General features: G+C 35.5%; 2 protein-coding genes across 2 annotated transcripts in view; one reads left to right on the top strand and one right to left on the bottom strand.

Moving 5' to 3' along the window:
• LOC144957550 (uncharacterized) overlaps positions 1-5,064 on the bottom strand; it is a 6,682-nt gene extending 1,618 nt beyond the window's left edge. Inside the window, exons 1-3 of the mRNA XM_078888897.1 lie at positions 4,924-5,064; positions 2,117-2,430; positions 7-320 (exon numbers count right to left, since the gene is read on the bottom strand). Of these exons, the coding sequence (XP_078745023.1) occupies positions 7-320; positions 2,117-2,270 (468 nt within the window). The 5' untranslated portion in view covers positions 2,271-2,430; positions 4,924-5,064. The remainder of the gene's footprint in view (positions 1-6; positions 321-2,116; positions 2,431-4,923) is intronic.
• Positions 5,065-5,121: 57 nt separating this feature from the next.
• Positions 5,122-17,357, top strand: LOC144957472 (V-type proton ATPase subunit F-like). Its single transcript, XM_078888760.1, has 5 exons — positions 5,122-5,206; positions 8,470-8,551; positions 12,027-12,109; positions 13,928-14,050; positions 15,043-17,357. Exons 1-5 carry the CDS (start codon positions 5,159-5,161, stop codon positions 15,070-15,072), a joined length of 366 nt encoding a protein of 121 aa, XP_078744886.1. The 5' UTR covers positions 5,122-5,158; the 3' UTR covers positions 15,073-17,357.
• Positions 17,358-17,717: the final 360 nt, after the last annotated feature.

Genomic DNA, 17,717 nt, shown 5'->3' with positions numbered 1-17,717 from the left:
GGTGACAACATTATAACTATCGCCTCCACTTATATCATTGTTCCCAGTATTTGAAACACTGCTTTCTCTCCTCTCCCTTTCTTCTTCCTCTTTTTGCTGCTCTTGTTGTTGTTGTTGTTGTTGTTGTTGTTGTTGTGGTGGTGGTAGTGGTGGTTGTTGTTGATGCTGATCTTGTTGATGTTGTTGTTGTTGCTGTTGTGGAGTGAGAGGAGAATACGGGAAAAAGGGTTCATTTGACGTTGACGAAAATGATGACGAAGAGTCTGATTCTACAGAGGATGATTCGAATGTGCCTTGTCTCCGGTCAGGATCTGTCACACCTAAAGTAAAATAATAAATGAAGAAATAAGTAACAAAAATAAACAAAAATTTTAAAAAGTATTGTTTATGCCTATTTAGTTCACTGGGCGCTTAGAAACATAAGTCAAATATATGCGCTTATTTATTACAGACACAAAGAAAAAAATATGAACCATGAACTTACTTATCCAAACCAGCGACCACCGGTCTAGCCCTTCGGTCTTGTGCCATGACATAGAAGTTAGACGTCTTTTGTAGTTGTTCCAGGTGACTATAAAGTGTGTTACTGATACTTGGATTTGGTGGGAGGAATGTGCATCTCAGGTCTTCAAGAGGTTGACATTCAAGCAAGTGGTGTGTTACTGTTTCATTGGGGTGTTGACATAGGGGGCAGGAACCATGAACTAAAACTAGCCTGTGACCTCGACCTTATCACCAACCCTCATCATAAGTTGAATAAGGTAGTTACCAGCATGGGATCAAAATAACATTAAAAAAAAAAAAGTTTGTGTCAAGTCTTACTTATTGTCAATGCATAAACGATTGCATGGGTTGTCAACATTTCAATAGATAGTATGCGCTTGGCTAAGAAGCTCACAACATTGCCATCTGGAAGTATAACGGACCAACACACAAAACTTGTGTAACTATGAACTTTTATAGTCCGGTTAATACAGGCCAGTAAGAATTACTCATAAACATGGATGGCAAAAAACAATAACAAAGACCTGAGTGACGTCAACTTCGTTCTATCTATAGAATCAACCTAATTATCATGATGCCATTTATACTGGGGTCAAAATGCCATAAAAAGCTGTTACGATGTAAATATGTATCCTAAACAATCCCTGGTTAAACTTTGTTTGTGCAATGCCAAGTGACAATAAATAGCAATGAGTTGAGGGATGGGGGGGGGGGGGGGGGGGGGGGGGGGAAGGGGGGAGTAGCCTGACACGAGGACATATAGTAGATATGCCATTTTAAGGTTAGTGCATAGTGAGTTGTCGTTAGAAGTGCTCAAAGATCCCATTGGTTGGACTGTTGAATACAACTAACGATTTTGCTTTCTTTTGGTGGTTGTCGCCTCACCTCGTATTTTGAGGTAAATTTTAGGTCATTGACAGGCGATAAGCTTATGAAGGCTATGAGGAAGGGGTGCTTAATGGGATGGTAGATTACTTACCTTGTATATAAAAAAATAAACGTGAACATCACCATGGCCTCACCATATTCAAATGGGCTTAAAACGTATGCATACAGCAGGCCATATGGAAACACATTTTCATTTCATATAGTATAAGAAGTTGCTTGCTAGACATCCTTTTGGTATTTGCACTCTAACATGCAACACTGCCTACAGCCAGGTATTTATTAATACTAATTCCTGAGTGAATTGGAGTAATGTTTACTATGTGTTGTACCTAGGGACCAAATACTGGGGTCAGAGTTTTGTAATCAATTTGACCTATGTGGTCACTGACTATGCTCAATATTAATAAAAATCTATTTTACAAAATGAGACATTGTATCACTGAGCCACTAATGTTTAATAATCCATAAAATTTATCCAGATTCTCAGTCTTTTTTTGTTTTTATCTTTCTATCACTGACTATAAAACTATACTAAAATTGTCTATAACGTTGTCACATTAATACAACATCTGAGAGCCAAAAGTAAATTAAAAGCATACCGGTAAATGCTTAGTGAGCCAGGGTTTCTTGGGTTTTTGCTTGTGGATATAAAATTTGATTGATCCATAAGAAATATATTAGACCTCTGATGCAATGTAAACACAATCTAAATGATTCAACTAACCTTCTCTACTACTTTGAGAAATTTCAACTTCCTGTGGTGCTTGATGATCTGTCCTTATATTATGATGACGATTTCTGTGTCGTTGACGCAGTTCGACAACTATCACGCCATTTCTCGAATGAGAGGAATGTCCTCTGTGTGCGTTGACAGCCATGCTAGAAGAAGAATGACAATAAGAAGAAAAGATCCCAGGACTAGTGTCACCTCATCTCCGAGACCTTCAATCAAAGCCATCTTCCTGAGCCTTTTCCCCCAATAAGTCTCTTCTATGACAAACCTTCAGAACTCATGAAGCCATGATCTTTGGAACCGATCTGGTTAAAATAAAAAAGAGGGAAATTAAACAAAAACGATGGTCACTAGAGGCTATTCATAGTGAGGTTTAAATACAAGACCACGCCATGCTTTTTGACGAGGTCAAAATGTCATAGCCTTATTAATGTCTTTGCATTTTCATTTTATAAAAAAACCTTACCATCAGGGTTGGATAATTCCATGTCAGAATAGAGGCGTAGTTATAGTATAAGTAGCGATCACAATTTCATTTGGTTTTCATAACACACATTGTTGTCTATATTCAGGCTGTTCCAAATTTGAGGCCCTGCAAATTTAAAAGATCTTTCACAATATGTTTTTAGCCTCACTTTGGGTTTTTAAAAAGACACTGACTAAGATGATCTTTAAGGTAGGATGGCGCTTCGTTATTTTCTTTAGTGATAATTTGGTGACAAATGCATACTATTTTATTATTTTAATACGTGCCTCAACAGGCAACCACTGAAAATTCATGAGTGATTGTCTGGTTTGTAAAGTAGATCTAGTGACAATACGGGCTGCAATGATTTCAATGAGCTGTAATTTAGAAATTTGTTTCGCTAGAAGGCCTACCAAAAGAGAATTACAATAATCTAGACGAGAAAGTATAAATGCAGAAGTGATTTCCTTTGCTTACAACTTGGATAGTGGTTTTAGTCTTTATGAATGTTTTAGTTTTGTTATTATCGACAGGAATACTCAAAGCCCATCGATGAATTGGAAGAAGAAAATGTACAGTCAATGTTTTTCCAACTCTCTTGTCCTGTCCATGCAGCAACGATTGGGTAGCAGGGTCCGTTAGACCTCACAAAAAGTGTTAAAAGCTATAGACTAACAATATAACGATAGCAAGCAATGGCTACAGAAAATGGGATAAACTTCTGACTCTTTGTTTTTTAATGAACTACTTTTAGACGTAATAATACATTATTTGGATATAAATGCCCATTATAGGAATGGAAAGATACAACTTATATTGTATTAAACGGTAGGGGCTGCCTGAAGCCTGTGACCGTGAAATACTAACAAAAGAGTGAAAATGGAGAGGCTTCGTATGGGAACAAAACAAACAATGGATGTTTTAGGTACAAACCCTTCATCAGCACATCAATACACAAATTAATGTGGAAAACAAACGTCTGTACTCAATGGTGGTTGGAGTATGAAATTGTATTGTCACAATCTTTGCACAATAAATGTGACCTATCATCTCAAAATGACATCATGTCAGGGTGAATCAGGAACCAAGAAGTTAATTTTAAGAGGAAAAGTTACCTGAAAAGTGAGATTTTAGTTTTTTAATTCAAGAAACTTTCTTCAATATGACTATGACATAAAATAATTTGTTTCACTAAAAATTCAGTTTTTATCATTGAAACACCCCAACATTATTGTGATTTGAGACTGTGGGTAGGTAACATATAATTGTCATAGAGAGATTTGTGCACTCAAAAAGAAATTTGTTGAAAATCCCCTTGTAATAAATATAAATCTACGTCCAAAAAATTTCATTCACTTTTTTAAAACAGATATATCTATACACATATTCATTCATAGTTGAGGTGGAAATATAAAATTCATAAATGTAGCGTCACAACTTTGCAAAAAGGACAAACTTTAATGGCCGTAAACTGAAAGAGATACAGATAGATCAATACTGAATGAAGTCAAGCAAATAAACTAGGCTGTTGAGATGGAAAAGTGGTCCTTAGAGCAACCTGGTCAATAGAGATAGTTGGAGTTTATCCTGGTTTCTTAAGTGTTGATAGGACATAAATATCTTGTTGGAAGCAGATAAAACAATTGCTATCTTCTCATTTGGATAGGGCAATAGTTTTTCAATAGTTACAGTAAGATCTAGCAACCTCACTGCTGAGTCAGTGAGCGGAGTAAGAAAACAAAAATTTGATTCCACTCAATAAGTTTCATTGCTTGCGAAGCAACAGCTCTATGAAATTAGCTATAGGGATCCCAGATGACTTCAGAGTACAGGTGTGGCGAAAGGGGAAAAAGTCATGCAATTTTTCTTTGTTTTAAACTTTTCTTTCTCTCTGTCATGCTCAGACTCACATACTCATACACATATTCATATCATAAACCATTTTCACAGTGACATTTGAAAGAAGAACCATCGTCTTTTAAAATGTCATAGTTATAATAATTTGAGTTAACTGGGATGTCATTCTAGATAGATAAATTAATTGAATACATGACTGACACTGACAGACAGTGATGATGATGTAGGCAGAGTAAGTTCTCTCCACGTTTGGCCAAATCAAAATAAAATATTTTAAGAACAGTTATGATTATATCCTTATTTGTCTATGTACATAATGCGATATACATTTGCTGGCCTTAAATTATTTGATATTTACACTCTAAGACTATGCCCAGCAAACAGTCTGTTGATGTTTCAAGTTCAGCTGGACGAAGAAAAAAAAGACTCTTCTCAAAAATATTTTCGGATTACCTCTTATAACATCATAGCTTACCCAATCAAAGCCAAGAAATATGAAACTGGAGGCAGTTTTTGAATATTATTTTCTTGAGAACGAAGGTACAATAAAAAGAAAGAAAAAAAAAGGAAGGTCATGAAATAAAAGGACATGAGAAAATATTGAACGGTTCCCCTAAGGTCTTGTTGGCAGCAGAAAAATAATAACAGGAATTGTTGGTTAGAGTGGTTTCCCCTGCCAAAAACAAAAATCATATGATTAGAGTGTAAACATGGCGTCCGCAGCCAGAGGAAAGCTTATAGCTGTTATTGGAGATGAGGTAATTACTTATACCGTTGATTACTTTTTTTTATTATTTGTGTATAAAGGTATTCTAGAATACCGACCTTGTACCTAACGTATACATTTCCGATTTAGTTGTTGTCTAACATTAATTTTCATGGTTGGTGACGTCCGAATTAAAATTTAATTTTGAAGTAGATATTTTTCTCGAAAATAAAAATAATTAATATATTTTTTTTACGTGGATCCAGACAGATATGCCTTTAAAAACCATTTAATTTGCCACCTATTATTAGATCTAGGACTAGGATAAACGGCTCCAACGTTATGACTATGATCTTTCTATCTTACTCTACTGACTTGGGAGTTTGCTTCCGAAAGCTCCTCGCGTGCTTAGCATTCTTTCAATTTGTATTTTCACCGTGGATCTTTTGTCATGCGTTTATTTATTCAATTTGTCAATACCGTAGCATTTTAAAAACTCTAGAACAAACCTTGATAGATTGGTGAAAGTTTTTAAACTTTCCTAATACAACCATTGTTTTGGTTTGTCGCCATTTTGTTTTGTGAAGTATTGAAAAACAGTCCTAGGTTTGTATTATTTTTTTTTCTATTAGGGTTAGCTCGAGGTCGGAGGATATTTTTTTTATATTAGGGTTAGTTATAAAAAGTCTTAGTAAAGGTGCTAGGTTTTTCCTATTAGGGTTAGTTAAAGGCACTAGGTTTTATTTTGCGGCTATTTATTCGGACTCGAGTCTTAATAGTCTCCCGTGGCTATTCAGACTCCAATTCCAATGCGCATGTGCAATCAACAGGTTTTTTTTTTTTTTTGATTCAGTATGAATGGTCTTCCATTGCAGTTTTTTTTCATTTTATATCTTTTAAATAGTGGTAATTATAAATAGAATTGATGCAAATCAAAATAACAATTATAGGAACTTTATTTGAAAAGAAAGACAAAATCATTGATCAAAAGTAACAAAAGTCAGTTAAAAGAAACTGCGGTCTAAAGGAAAAGCTTTGTTAACAACCAAAGCGATGTCCAAACAAAATCAGGACAATTTTTTTAAAAAATTAACATATATTATAATAGTGTTGGCCAGGCAACAATCCTTCTACAGTCTGAAGTAGGGGTCACGAGAGTCATGAGCCATTTTGACATGAGTAAAACAGAATTTCTTCTCAACTCTTATATTTCTTTATCATTTATGCCCACTGATGCCCACTGCCGCAATGTGTTTCATTGCGCACAAACATTGGACATTGAGTCCGAATAGCCATGGGAGACTATTCAGACTATTCAGACTCGAGTCCGAATTGCCACTTCGTTTTATTTTTCCTTAGTTGAGGGAATATTTGAGTTGTTTCCCTTAGCATAGGCATGAGGAGCTTTCGGAAGGCCTCCCGATAAATGAATTATCTAGATGCCTTTTATTTTATTTTTTGCAATCTAAATTTTGATTAAAAAATTACAAAGTTTTAAAATGACTTAATTTTTATCTAATTATAATTTTTGACGTAATCTCCTACATTACATTGATTTCAATGACATTAATAGAAAGCTTAATCTCTGCTCTTTAAAATGATACCAGAATCGTTCAGATGCTGTGAAAAATAATGCAACAATGTAAAGTTGTGTTTGTGTTATTCAAATTTTAGCCCAAACTAGCGCTTCACTTTTCCAATGGCTAATCAGCACCTCTCTTCGTCTTGGCTTGAAACATTTCAATCTTGTAAACCCAGTGTCAGTGTTTGAATATTATAGACCCGGTGTTTGTTGTCAATCCATATAAAATTAATATAAAATTAATAGACATTTAGTTGAAAAATTATTCCGTCTTCTACAAGAAAATAGATTGCCCACTAAAGTTCTTTTATTCTTATTTTTTTTAAAATGTTGACGAATACCAGGTAGCAGAGTGTTTGATATAAAGTATTTGGCCCAGGTTATCAACACCTGAAAGTTTACGAGTATTTGAAGCTCGAAGGATTGTTTGAATCCAGCTGTTTTCATATGCAGCTTTGTGTTCTTGTGGTATAGTAATAAACCAAAATGAATATAACAGCTTCAAAAAAGAACAAAATACCAAACACAGAACGTTTCAGGCTCAAAACCCTTCTTTAGCTAACAACAATAAAACAATAGGGACATAAATACATTACTAAATTTCAGATAGACGACAAGAGATTTTTTTTAGGTCCTCTTTTAGGTCATCTATCTGGAATTTAGTAATGCATTTATGTCTTCTGGGTGGGGTTCCTACCTCCCATAGTGGGCAGGGAGGTACATACTGTGTCTTCTATCCCCCTATATCTGTTTTCCAACTTGCATTCTATCTTTGTCTTGGAATGAGATTACTTGGTTTTGTCCTGGCCCTGACCGGAGTCCTAGCTGGGAGGGAAACAGTCAGATGCATAGTTATTGTTTTGGGAGATGATATTTTTTTCATTGTAAATCATCTCTCTGTACTGTAATGTATTATTGTTATTTTGATATATAATGTAGGCATTTGAGTGTATTCCTCTTTGTTGGATTTTGTGCTTCTGTCTGGATGAGACTTATAGGTGATCTCAAACTAGGTGCATTGGTGGTATCTCTTGGAATCTACATGTGATCCCTATTCGTTCCCAGTTCCCCTATGTCTTACTTTTTCTTGGGTGCTTTATTTGTAATTCTAGAACTTTTTACTGTCCCATTTTCTTCCTTTTTACTGGCGCTGATATAACCTAAATGTGTTGCAAGCGCCGTAAAACCCTTAAAAACAACACAAACAACATTTATGTCTTTTTATTGTTATTTTGTTGTTGGTTGAAGAAGGGTTTTGAGCCCAAAACGTTTCATGTTTCGTATCTTGTTCTATTTTGAAGCTGTGATATTCATTTTTGTTTATTATTTTTTACAGTCCACAGCTTCTAGCAGCCTAGTATCAGTTTGACTTGTGGTATAGTAATGCCTCTGACTTGTAGGGTCTGAGTTTGAGTCCCACTGTGTCAGTGCAATGTTAAAGGATAATAATAATGAATCATTTACCTAGTGCTTTTTACTCAGCGGTATGGTCTTTTTACTTTGCTTTGTACCCGAAAGGTACAGAGTTCGAATACCCACTGCACGGTGTGGCCTTGAGCAAGACACCTCACCCTAGCAAAGTTTGCCGCGCTGTACTGCGATTGATATCTAGGTTATTCCAGTCTCCCTTTGGAATAGACCCTAAAGATAAATTTCCCCTGTAGGAAGAATAAAGGGAATTTATTTATTTATTTAGTTATTATTTCGTTTAATTTTTTTAACCTTTTCTTCAGGATACTTGTGTTGGCTTTGTGCTGGGTGGAGTAGGAGAAATCAACAAAAACAGAATTGCTAACTATTCTGTTGTTGACAAAAGTGAGTTCTCTCCAAAGTTTTTTTTAATCATGATTTACATATTACATATTTGTCATTCCCTGCCTCCCTGCCTCCCCGCCCCCCCCCCCCCTCTCTCTCTCTCTCTCTCTCTCTCTCTCTCTCTCTCCTTTGTGCAGCCTTACATTTGAGAGCAATAGGATTCAATAGTCGTAACATCACTTCCTTCCTAATGACGCATGTAACTTAGCAACACTGGCTCTAAAATATCGGAACAATGGCGGACGCCCGTATGAAATATTTCTCCGTCGAGCATAAAAGCGTATCCAGAGGGGAAAAAAACCACATAAATTTGATCATGTTTTGACTTTTACACATTCTGGTCACAAGACATATGAAAAGTTCTAGCCAGCTTGAAGAATAAAAAGTAATGATTTTCTTTGTTTAGAACCAAGATGGCCACCGTTGCCGAGCGGCGTGACATCAGACTACTGAATCCAATTTCTGTCACCCATATTTGTTTCATGTAATGTTCACTCAGTGTTTTATATTAGATAAAAGGCTGTGCTTAAAGTCATCTGATCACCAGGGCAAAATAATCAAAAATTAAATATTTTGCCTCAAAACTCTGGCCCAGGAAAGGGACCAATGGAAATAATTAACAACATGGATTGAGAGACCGAAGCACATCGGACGTTGTATGGACACATAAATGGTTGGCAGCAAAGGCACTCAAAGAAAACATATCCATAACAATAACCGGAATCGATATGTCCGCAGCCTTTGATACGATCGACAGAGGAAAACTTTTGGAGATATTAACAGAAATAGTAGACGAAGACGAGCTCCGAATAATCCGATTTCTCCTCAGCAACACAAAGATACAACCAAGGATATACGGGGCCACAAAACAGACGCAGTTCGAAAGTAACATCGGGACCCCCCAAGGAGATAGTCTGAGCCCGATTCTGTTCACAATATACTTAGAACACGCTCTGAAAGAAGTTCGAAAAGTCATTCCAAAACCAACGACTCATATTGAGAATGCAATCCCTAGAGAAATCGCCTATGCAGATGATGTCGATTTTATTGGATCAACACCAGCAAATATAGACATCATACAAAATACCCTCATGAAATATAACCTCCAAGTCAATGCCAATAAAACCGAATTTACAACAATATCGAGGAACAAAGAGGAATGGAAAAGAACAAAGAAAGTCGGCTCACTAATTGGAGACACCGAGGATGTACAAAGAAGAAAACAGCTATCAAACGCCGCACTCAGTAAACTCACCAATGTATGGATTAGAGGTGACAAAATAAAGAGAAAAACCAAACTGAAACTGTACCATGCTCTTGTAAAACCGGTACTTCTGTATAACTGCGGCACTTGGGCGTTGACAAAATCCGAAGAAGAACATCTGGATGCCTTCCATCGCACACAGCTAAGAAGGGTACTGGACATCAAATACCCCAAAAAGATCTCAAATGAATCACTCTATAAGATCACAAAAGAAAGACCAATCTCCCTTGACATTTTACAACAACGATGGCAACTTTTCGGTCACATACTACGCAGGGACAAAAACATACCAGCAAACCAAGCCATGTCGGGATACTTCCAAAAACACGGGAACCTTTTCAGAGGAAGACCGATCACAACACTCCCTGTGATCCTAAACAAAAACCTCACAACACTTGGACAAAGCATTAGTCTCATAACGGCAGGGGACCTTGAAAATCTGAGAACCCTAGCAGAGGACCGGCAATATTGGAGACACCTCACACAGGAAATACTGGAAACAGCCAAGGCGACCCGATCTTTCGGTCGAGACGCGAAAGGCATCTAAGTCAAGTCAAGTCAAGTATGGATTGAGAGAGCATCTATACTCATCGATTATGACTGAATCACACCAATTCTCACTAAGCATCATTCGGACTACTGCTACTTCTTACTGCTACTACTACTACTACTACTACTACTACTACTACTACTACTACTACTACTACTACTACTACTACTACTACTACTACTACTACTACTACTACTACTACTACTACTACTACTAATACTACTGCTACTACTACTATTACTACTATTATTACTACTACTACGACTACTACTACTACTACTACTACTACTACTACTGCTACTACTACTACTATTATTACTACTACTACTACTACTACTACTACTACTACTACTACTACTACTACTACTACTACTACTACTACTACTATTACTACTATTATTACTACTACTACTTCTACTACTACTATTACTACTACTACTACTGCTACTACTACTACTATTATTACTACTACTATTACTACTACTACTACTACTACTACTACTACTACTACTACTACTACTACTACTACTACTACTACTACTACTACTGCTACTACTACTATTACTACTACTACTACTACTACTACTACTACTACTACTACTACTACTACTACTACTACTACTACTACTACTACTGCTACTACTATTATTACTACTACTACTACTACTACTACTACTACTACTACTACTACTACTACTACTACTACTACTACTACTACTACTACCACTACTACACAAGTGCGAGAACCAGTCCTAGAGAGGAGGACTACTGAAAGTTTACCTTTCTTCAGTTCCCCGGTTATTTGCCTTGTTCACCTCTCTCACATATTCCTACTCATCGCCTCCTCTCTCCCCCCACCCCACTACCACCATTTAATATATAAGAAAGTTTATTACAAAACCCCTTTAATATAGTTTCTAATAGGAAAAAAGTCGAGCTAAAAATGCATTTAAAACTGCTTATGATGCAATTGTATTAGTGGCTTCGTCAATTCTTATCGAAGGTCAAGGTAAGCAGACATTTGTCGAAAAATTAATGATTGCTGATCTTCACCTATTGAAACTAATTTTCCATAATCTTCACCAAACAGACCTGAATTGAATTGGGTTGCTGTAACTTGTTGCATCATTTAATGATTCAAACCGACATGCACTTATTTGCAGGTCTGATAACCCAAATGGTTATGGGCTCACTGTTATAATGGAAATACTCTCAAACCAACGTAAAAATATTCTCCATTACAACAATGTTAAATCAGGCCCATTATTGCGCTTGGTGATCAGACATGCATATATAGGCACCTAGATACAAGCAACGGAATAATGGGCAACAATTTGATTTTTTTGTGGGCTCTTTTGAGTTAAACTAAAGTTTACTACTAATCTAAAACTCTTTACTTTTTATATATTGACTTCAACAATTATTTTTGTGGGAAACTGTACAGTATTTTAATACAGTTTTGGACAAATTATATTGTATACTTCGTGACCTCAAAGAGGGGCCCTCCCAAAGTTGAGCTTCCTCTCAGTCTAAAAATCCGATAAAGGTCAAAGACTGTATAATGTCCAGATGAAATTCATGAAGTAAACATTTTTCTTTTTTTCGGTGGGGAGGAGGGTAATTTTTATTGTTTTTTTAATGTTTTAAAATATTTTTTGCAGACACAAGCATTGCTGAAATTGAAGAGGCTTTCAGAGGTTTCTTGAGGCGAGAGGACATTGCTATCATTCTCATTAACCAAAATGTATGTAACTTTATTTTGTTCCAAAGGATTTTCTTTTTTCTTGGCTTTAATTTTTTAAATTCTTATTTTGACCACTTAATTCCAATAAATTTATGTTATCAGACGTGCTTTATACTTATATGCAGATTTAATCATTATATAGACAGGTTTTATATGTGTGTTTGTGTGCGTGTGTGTGTGTGTTAGGGGGGAGAGGGGGGGGGGGAAGCAAAGTTGTTCAAGATAGATTATAAAAGACTATTGACTTACTGACTCAAGGCCTTTTGCTTCCTAATCATCCGATCGGGATGCCTCGGCTGCCTCTCTAATCATCTGTATCATTTCCTTCCACTGTTCACTGTCTTTTGCTAATTTCATAAGGTCTTTCTTTGATTTTAATACTTTTGTTATTTTGAAGGCGTTTTAGGTCTCTATTGAGGACAGTGTGGATGTGATTAATATTGTTTTTATCAGAAATAATGTTTGATATTTAATCAATCTGAATTACAGTATCTAAATTTTAATGCTTTTTGGAATGAAAGGTAATAGGGTACAAATGATGCATATTTCAAACAGGGTTTAAACAGATTTTTTTTTTCTTGAAATTTTTATTTTTGGTGGATTACATGTGACCCATTTTTATCAAAACGGTATAATATCGGGGTAAACCTGAAGCCAGGGGTGCCTTTTTAAAATTTACGACCGACCTTTTTCGGTCAGTGTCGGTGAGTTCACTTTTTAAAAGATGAAAGCATTTGTCATTAAGGGGAAACTAGATGGACATTATATGAAGTGGAGAATGTATCAATAAAGATGAGAGAAGATAGATTGAAATGGTTAGGACATGTAAAGAGACGAGAGAGGGAGTACGTGGGAAGGAAAGTATTGGACTTATAAATAGCGGGAAAGAAGAAAAAGGGATACCCAAAGACTAGATGGTGGGATAAGGTAAATGATGATATGAAAGAACTGGGTCTGGAGGAAGATGATGCTCTGAACAGAGATGCATGGAGATGTGGCATTCGTTATGGCAACCCTGCAAAATGCGGGGTAAGTAAGCTGAAAGAAGAAGATGGATATGTTCTTTTCTACGATTTAAGGGTGATACCATTTTATGAAGAGAGGCTTTGCATGAAATACGTGTATATTCATAACTAGCTATACCCTTTACGAGACACATTTTCAGATTTTTAAAATACATAAATTTGGCAAAGGACATTATTTAAAGCATTGGATTTGATTTTGAGCTTTACTTATAAAATTTGATTTCCAGTAAATGATTTAATCAAGAATAGTGATTTTTGTTGCCCATCCCCCCCCCCCCCCCCCCCCCCCCCCCCCCCCCCCCCCCCCCCCCAAAAAAAAAATAAATTTAATTTTCTTAATTTTCTCATACCATAAGACACCAAATTTACGGAGATGGGTCACACAATGATGCTATGTGTTTAGCTAAAATACTCACAACATCCACCAGTCAGATATAATGTACCAACACAGAAAACTGTGTGTAATCTTAGACGTTTATAGTTTGATTAATGTGATTTAGTGAGAACTAATAATTAAAATGGCTCTCTAAAAACAATAACAAAGAGCTGAGTGATGTCAACTTCGTTACTTCTTTATATATTTTTTATTTGCTTGCGGCAGGCAGGCTTTAATTACTTTGAGTTGGAGAAATTTTTATTGTTTAACATTTGATATTTTAATTTGTCCAAGACGTGAAGTGTTCTTATCTTGATTTATTTGTTTTAAATTTATTTTTTTAAAATTATTTCTTTGTTTAATGTTTTTTCCACCCAACTTTCTAAATAAATAAAGCTTTCCCATCATTCCCTTCAGATTGCTGAAATGATCCGTCATGTCATCGACTCCCATGATCTTCCAATCCCAGCTGTGCTAGAAATTCCCAGTAAGGACTGTCCCTATGACCCATCCAAAGACTCCATTCTACGCCGAGCCAAGGTGGGACATTCGCATGTTTCTTTGATGGTTTTATTATTATTGTTATCATTATTATTATTATTATTATTATTATTATTATTATTATTATTATTATTATTATTGTTATTATTATTATTATTATTATTATTATTATTATTATTATTATTATTATTATTATAAGTAATAGTAGTAGGAGTGTTGTTTTTTTAATTCCATCGACTTGTGACATTTTGGAACAAGATACTATAGGTTTAATATTGTATTTGTTTTTGGTTGTTGTTTTTTTCTTTTTTTGAGGGGGGGGGGGGGGGGGGGGGAGGGGGGGGGGGGGGGGGGGGGGGGGGGGGGGGGGGGGGAGGGGGGGGGGGGGGGGGTTGGCATTAATTTATATATGTTTGTTCTTTGTTTTTTCAAAACTAACTTTGGACAGCTTAATGTTTATAGTTTATTTATTATGTGTTTCCACCTATCTATTTCTACTTTGTTTTGTTTATTTTTGGGGGCGGGGGGGGGGGGGGGGGGGGGGGATCGTCCGACTCTAATCTTGCAAGTGCCATGTGCAGTAAAACTTCTTTTTTTAAAGTTTATATTAAAGCCTACCCTGGATTTTAATCAAAATCACCTCTCTCGTACTTTAAAAAAAAAGAGCTTTTATATAGCGCAATATCCACTAAACATGCTCAAAGCGCTTTACAAGGGGTCCTTGACCAACAGCAATAATTAACATATAGGACGAGACATGATGCCTGTAAGGCGATATTACAATTTCTTTCGGACAAAGACAACGCTGTTAACGTCCAGGTATTCATTTTATACGGTGAGAGAATGTGAGTGAAGAGCCTTTTCAAGGACTCAACTATGCGCCGAGCGAGGCTCGAACCCAGGACCTTCCGATCCGAAAGTGAGTGTCATACCACAAGACCCCATAACCGCACATGCTTACATGGCTAGTATCTGTGCTGCTCTTGCTATGATTTTCCAATAATATATTATTTATTTTTGCTTTTCTCCAGGGCATGTTTTCCGCTGAGGACTTCAGATGAATCCCGGATGTATTGCATACATTTTATTATTATAATTTATTTATACAGGCCCCAATAGATTGCTTTCATTATTTAATAGGATTTGGGGATTTTTTTTTTCTCTTTAAAAACAAAGCAAAATTAGGGGAAAAAAATTTGTGTAAATCTCAGCAGTCTTTGAGTTTGTAGTAAATCTCTGGTGAGCATTTGAAATTGTTTAGTGTGTAGTGTGTAACAGATTTTTATCTAGATATTAGTTCTCTAGTGTCATCAAAATAGCGTTTCACGGAAGTGGAAGTGAAATGTTCACATTGGCACAGTTTTGTTGGGAGTTTTTTTTAGTTTAAAAAAATTTTGTCCTAAAAACTTTTAGTTCGAATATAGATTTATTGAGACGACCCTTTTTGGGAAATGTCAGGTTTGAGAGTTTTTGAAAGAGTGTCTTCTTAATTGAACGATACTTGTAGTGAAAGTTTTCTGACTAAAATGGAGACATGCGTTTGTCCAAGGACGTCTTGGTGTTCTCATGTTCATTTTGTTCTGGTAGTTCTTAAAATTGGGTCATGTTTAGATTATAAAGATTCTTATAGATTTATCATGTAAGTTATGCTTGGCAAATTAGCTAGTGTCCAAGGTAATTTGCATCTTTGTGGGAGGGGGGAAAAGTCAATGAGGACATTTTGAATTTCAGTTTAATGGGGTTTTATTGTAGTTTTTTTAAAAATTCAATTACTCTGAAAATAGTGAATTCAAAATATATTTTAAAAAGTGATTTTGAGAAAGAGCATTTCGAAATCTGAAATCAATTTAAAATGTCATTTTTAAAAAATACCCTTTTTATTATTACAAATCTTGGCAACTTATCTTTGATATTCACTCATTTTATGCTTTAACACCAAGATATGGCTAAACTGAAATAATAACAAAGGCCCTTTGATTTGGGTATATCGGGGTTCTACTGTAGTTTTTATCTAATTCAATAATCAGATGTATCTCATAATTACTTTCAATCAATGTAGACAGACGTTCAATGAGTTCATTGTATGACTTGATTGCTTGTTGTTTTGGGTTTTTTTAACGATAATTTGATCACCGTACGTGACACTCAATGACATTTTCTATAACTAGTCAACATCCTTTTTTTTTTTTTTTTTTTTTAAATTATTATTCTTTTACATTAATTTTTTGTTTTGTTCTGTTTTTTTTTGGTCTTTATGTGTTGTTTTTTTTTTATCGCAACACTTAGATAATACGTGTGTTGATGCGTTTTGATTGTTTACATGTTTGTAACTGAATGTAATGGATATGTATATGGATGTTGCTTATTTTTGTGAGTGTATGAGTGTGCTTGTGTGTGTGTGTGTGTGTTGTGAGCCATAAACGTAATTGGCTATTTAATTATTGTTTGTACTTTATTTCTAAAGAGGTCAACGTTTTCAATTTTTACCCCCTCAAAAAAATGTTCCATCCATATCACGGAAATGTCTAATCAGAATTATGTGAATCGAATACAAAGGGTGAAAGTACTTTTGATGCGTTGGTGAGTAAGAGTGGTATATGAAGACATACCTCAGTTTCTGGTGTGTGTGTGTGTGTGGGGGGGGGGGGGGGGGGTGCCTGAGTTTACTTTAATTTTTTTTTTTTTGGTTTTTTTTTTTTTTGGGGGGGGGGGGGGGTTAAAAATTGTTTTGTTTTTCTTTTGGTCTGTGTGTAACGATTGGAAACAGCCTAGATATGACCAAAGACGAATGTTATAATCATAATATGGACACAAAGATGTTTAGGTTTTACAAATGGGATTGGATGAAATTATTTGTATTGTTGTTGTGTGGTTTTTAAATAAATAATAATGTGAAATTGTATGAAAACTTCAATTTAATATACGAAAACAGATAAAATGGATGTTTCAGGTTTCCCCTATATCAACACAACAGGATGAATGAAACACTACAGACGAATGAGATAATGTGGTAGTGTTTCGTTCATCAACAAAACAGGATGAATGAAACACTACAGACGAATGAGATAATGTGGTAGTGTTTCGTTCATCCTGTTTTGTTGATAAAGGGGAAACCCAAAACTGTTTTCGTATATTAAATTGAAGCTTATATTCAATTTCACATTGCTATTTATTTCTTCGAGCTTCGAGTAGCAACATTTAGATATGGTTTTTAAAGGACGTAATGCTGATTTTTTGGGGGATTTTTTGTTTGTTTTGATAATTATTTGTATGAATGTGTATCCAACATTATCCTCATTAAGTCGTAAAATTTCATTAAACAATCATTCCATTTACATTGAAATAATATATGACTTTATTTATTTTTGTTTGTATTATTATTTTTAAAGGTTTCAGTTTGTAACTCATTTCAAACTGAGATCTGGGGTTCCTGACCTCCCATAGTGGGCAGGGGGTACATACTGTGTCTTCTATCCCCTTATATCTGTTTTCCAACATGCTTTCTGTCTTTTGTCTTGGAATGAGATTACTTAATTTTGTCCAGGCCCTGGCCAGGGTCCTAGCTGGGAGGGAAACAGTCAATTGCAAAGTGGGAGATATTTTTTTCCTTGTAAATCATCTCTCTATTGTGTATTATTATATTTGTTATTTTGAATGTATAATGTAAGCATTTGAGTGCATTCCTCTTTGTTGGATTTTGTGCTTG

Source organism: Berghia stephanieae, chromosome 12 (assembly GCF_034508935.2).
Source record: "Berghia stephanieae isolate SIO BIC M18660-M18661 chromosome 12, UCSD_Bste_1.3, whole genome shotgun sequence".
Classification (NCBI taxonomy): domain Eukaryota; kingdom Metazoa; phylum Mollusca; class Gastropoda; order Nudibranchia; family Aeolidiidae; genus Berghia; species Berghia stephanieae.
This window is presented reverse-complemented; position numbering and strand designations above follow the sequence as displayed.

Bases quoted from the DNA above. Each gene is read 5' to 3' on its own strand.
- LOC144957472 (XM_078888760.1), top strand. From the start codon at position 5,159: ATGGCGTCCGCAGCCAGAGGAAAGCTTATAGCTGTTATTGGAGATGAG. The intron at 8,552-12,026 runs GTGAGTTCTCTC...TATTTTTTGCAG, and splicing joins CTATTCTGTTGTTGACAAAA to ACACAAGCATTGCTGAAATT. The intron at 12,110-13,927 runs GTATGTAACTTT...CATTCCCTTCAG, and splicing joins TCATTCTCATTAACCAAAAT to ATTGCTGAAATGATCCGTCA.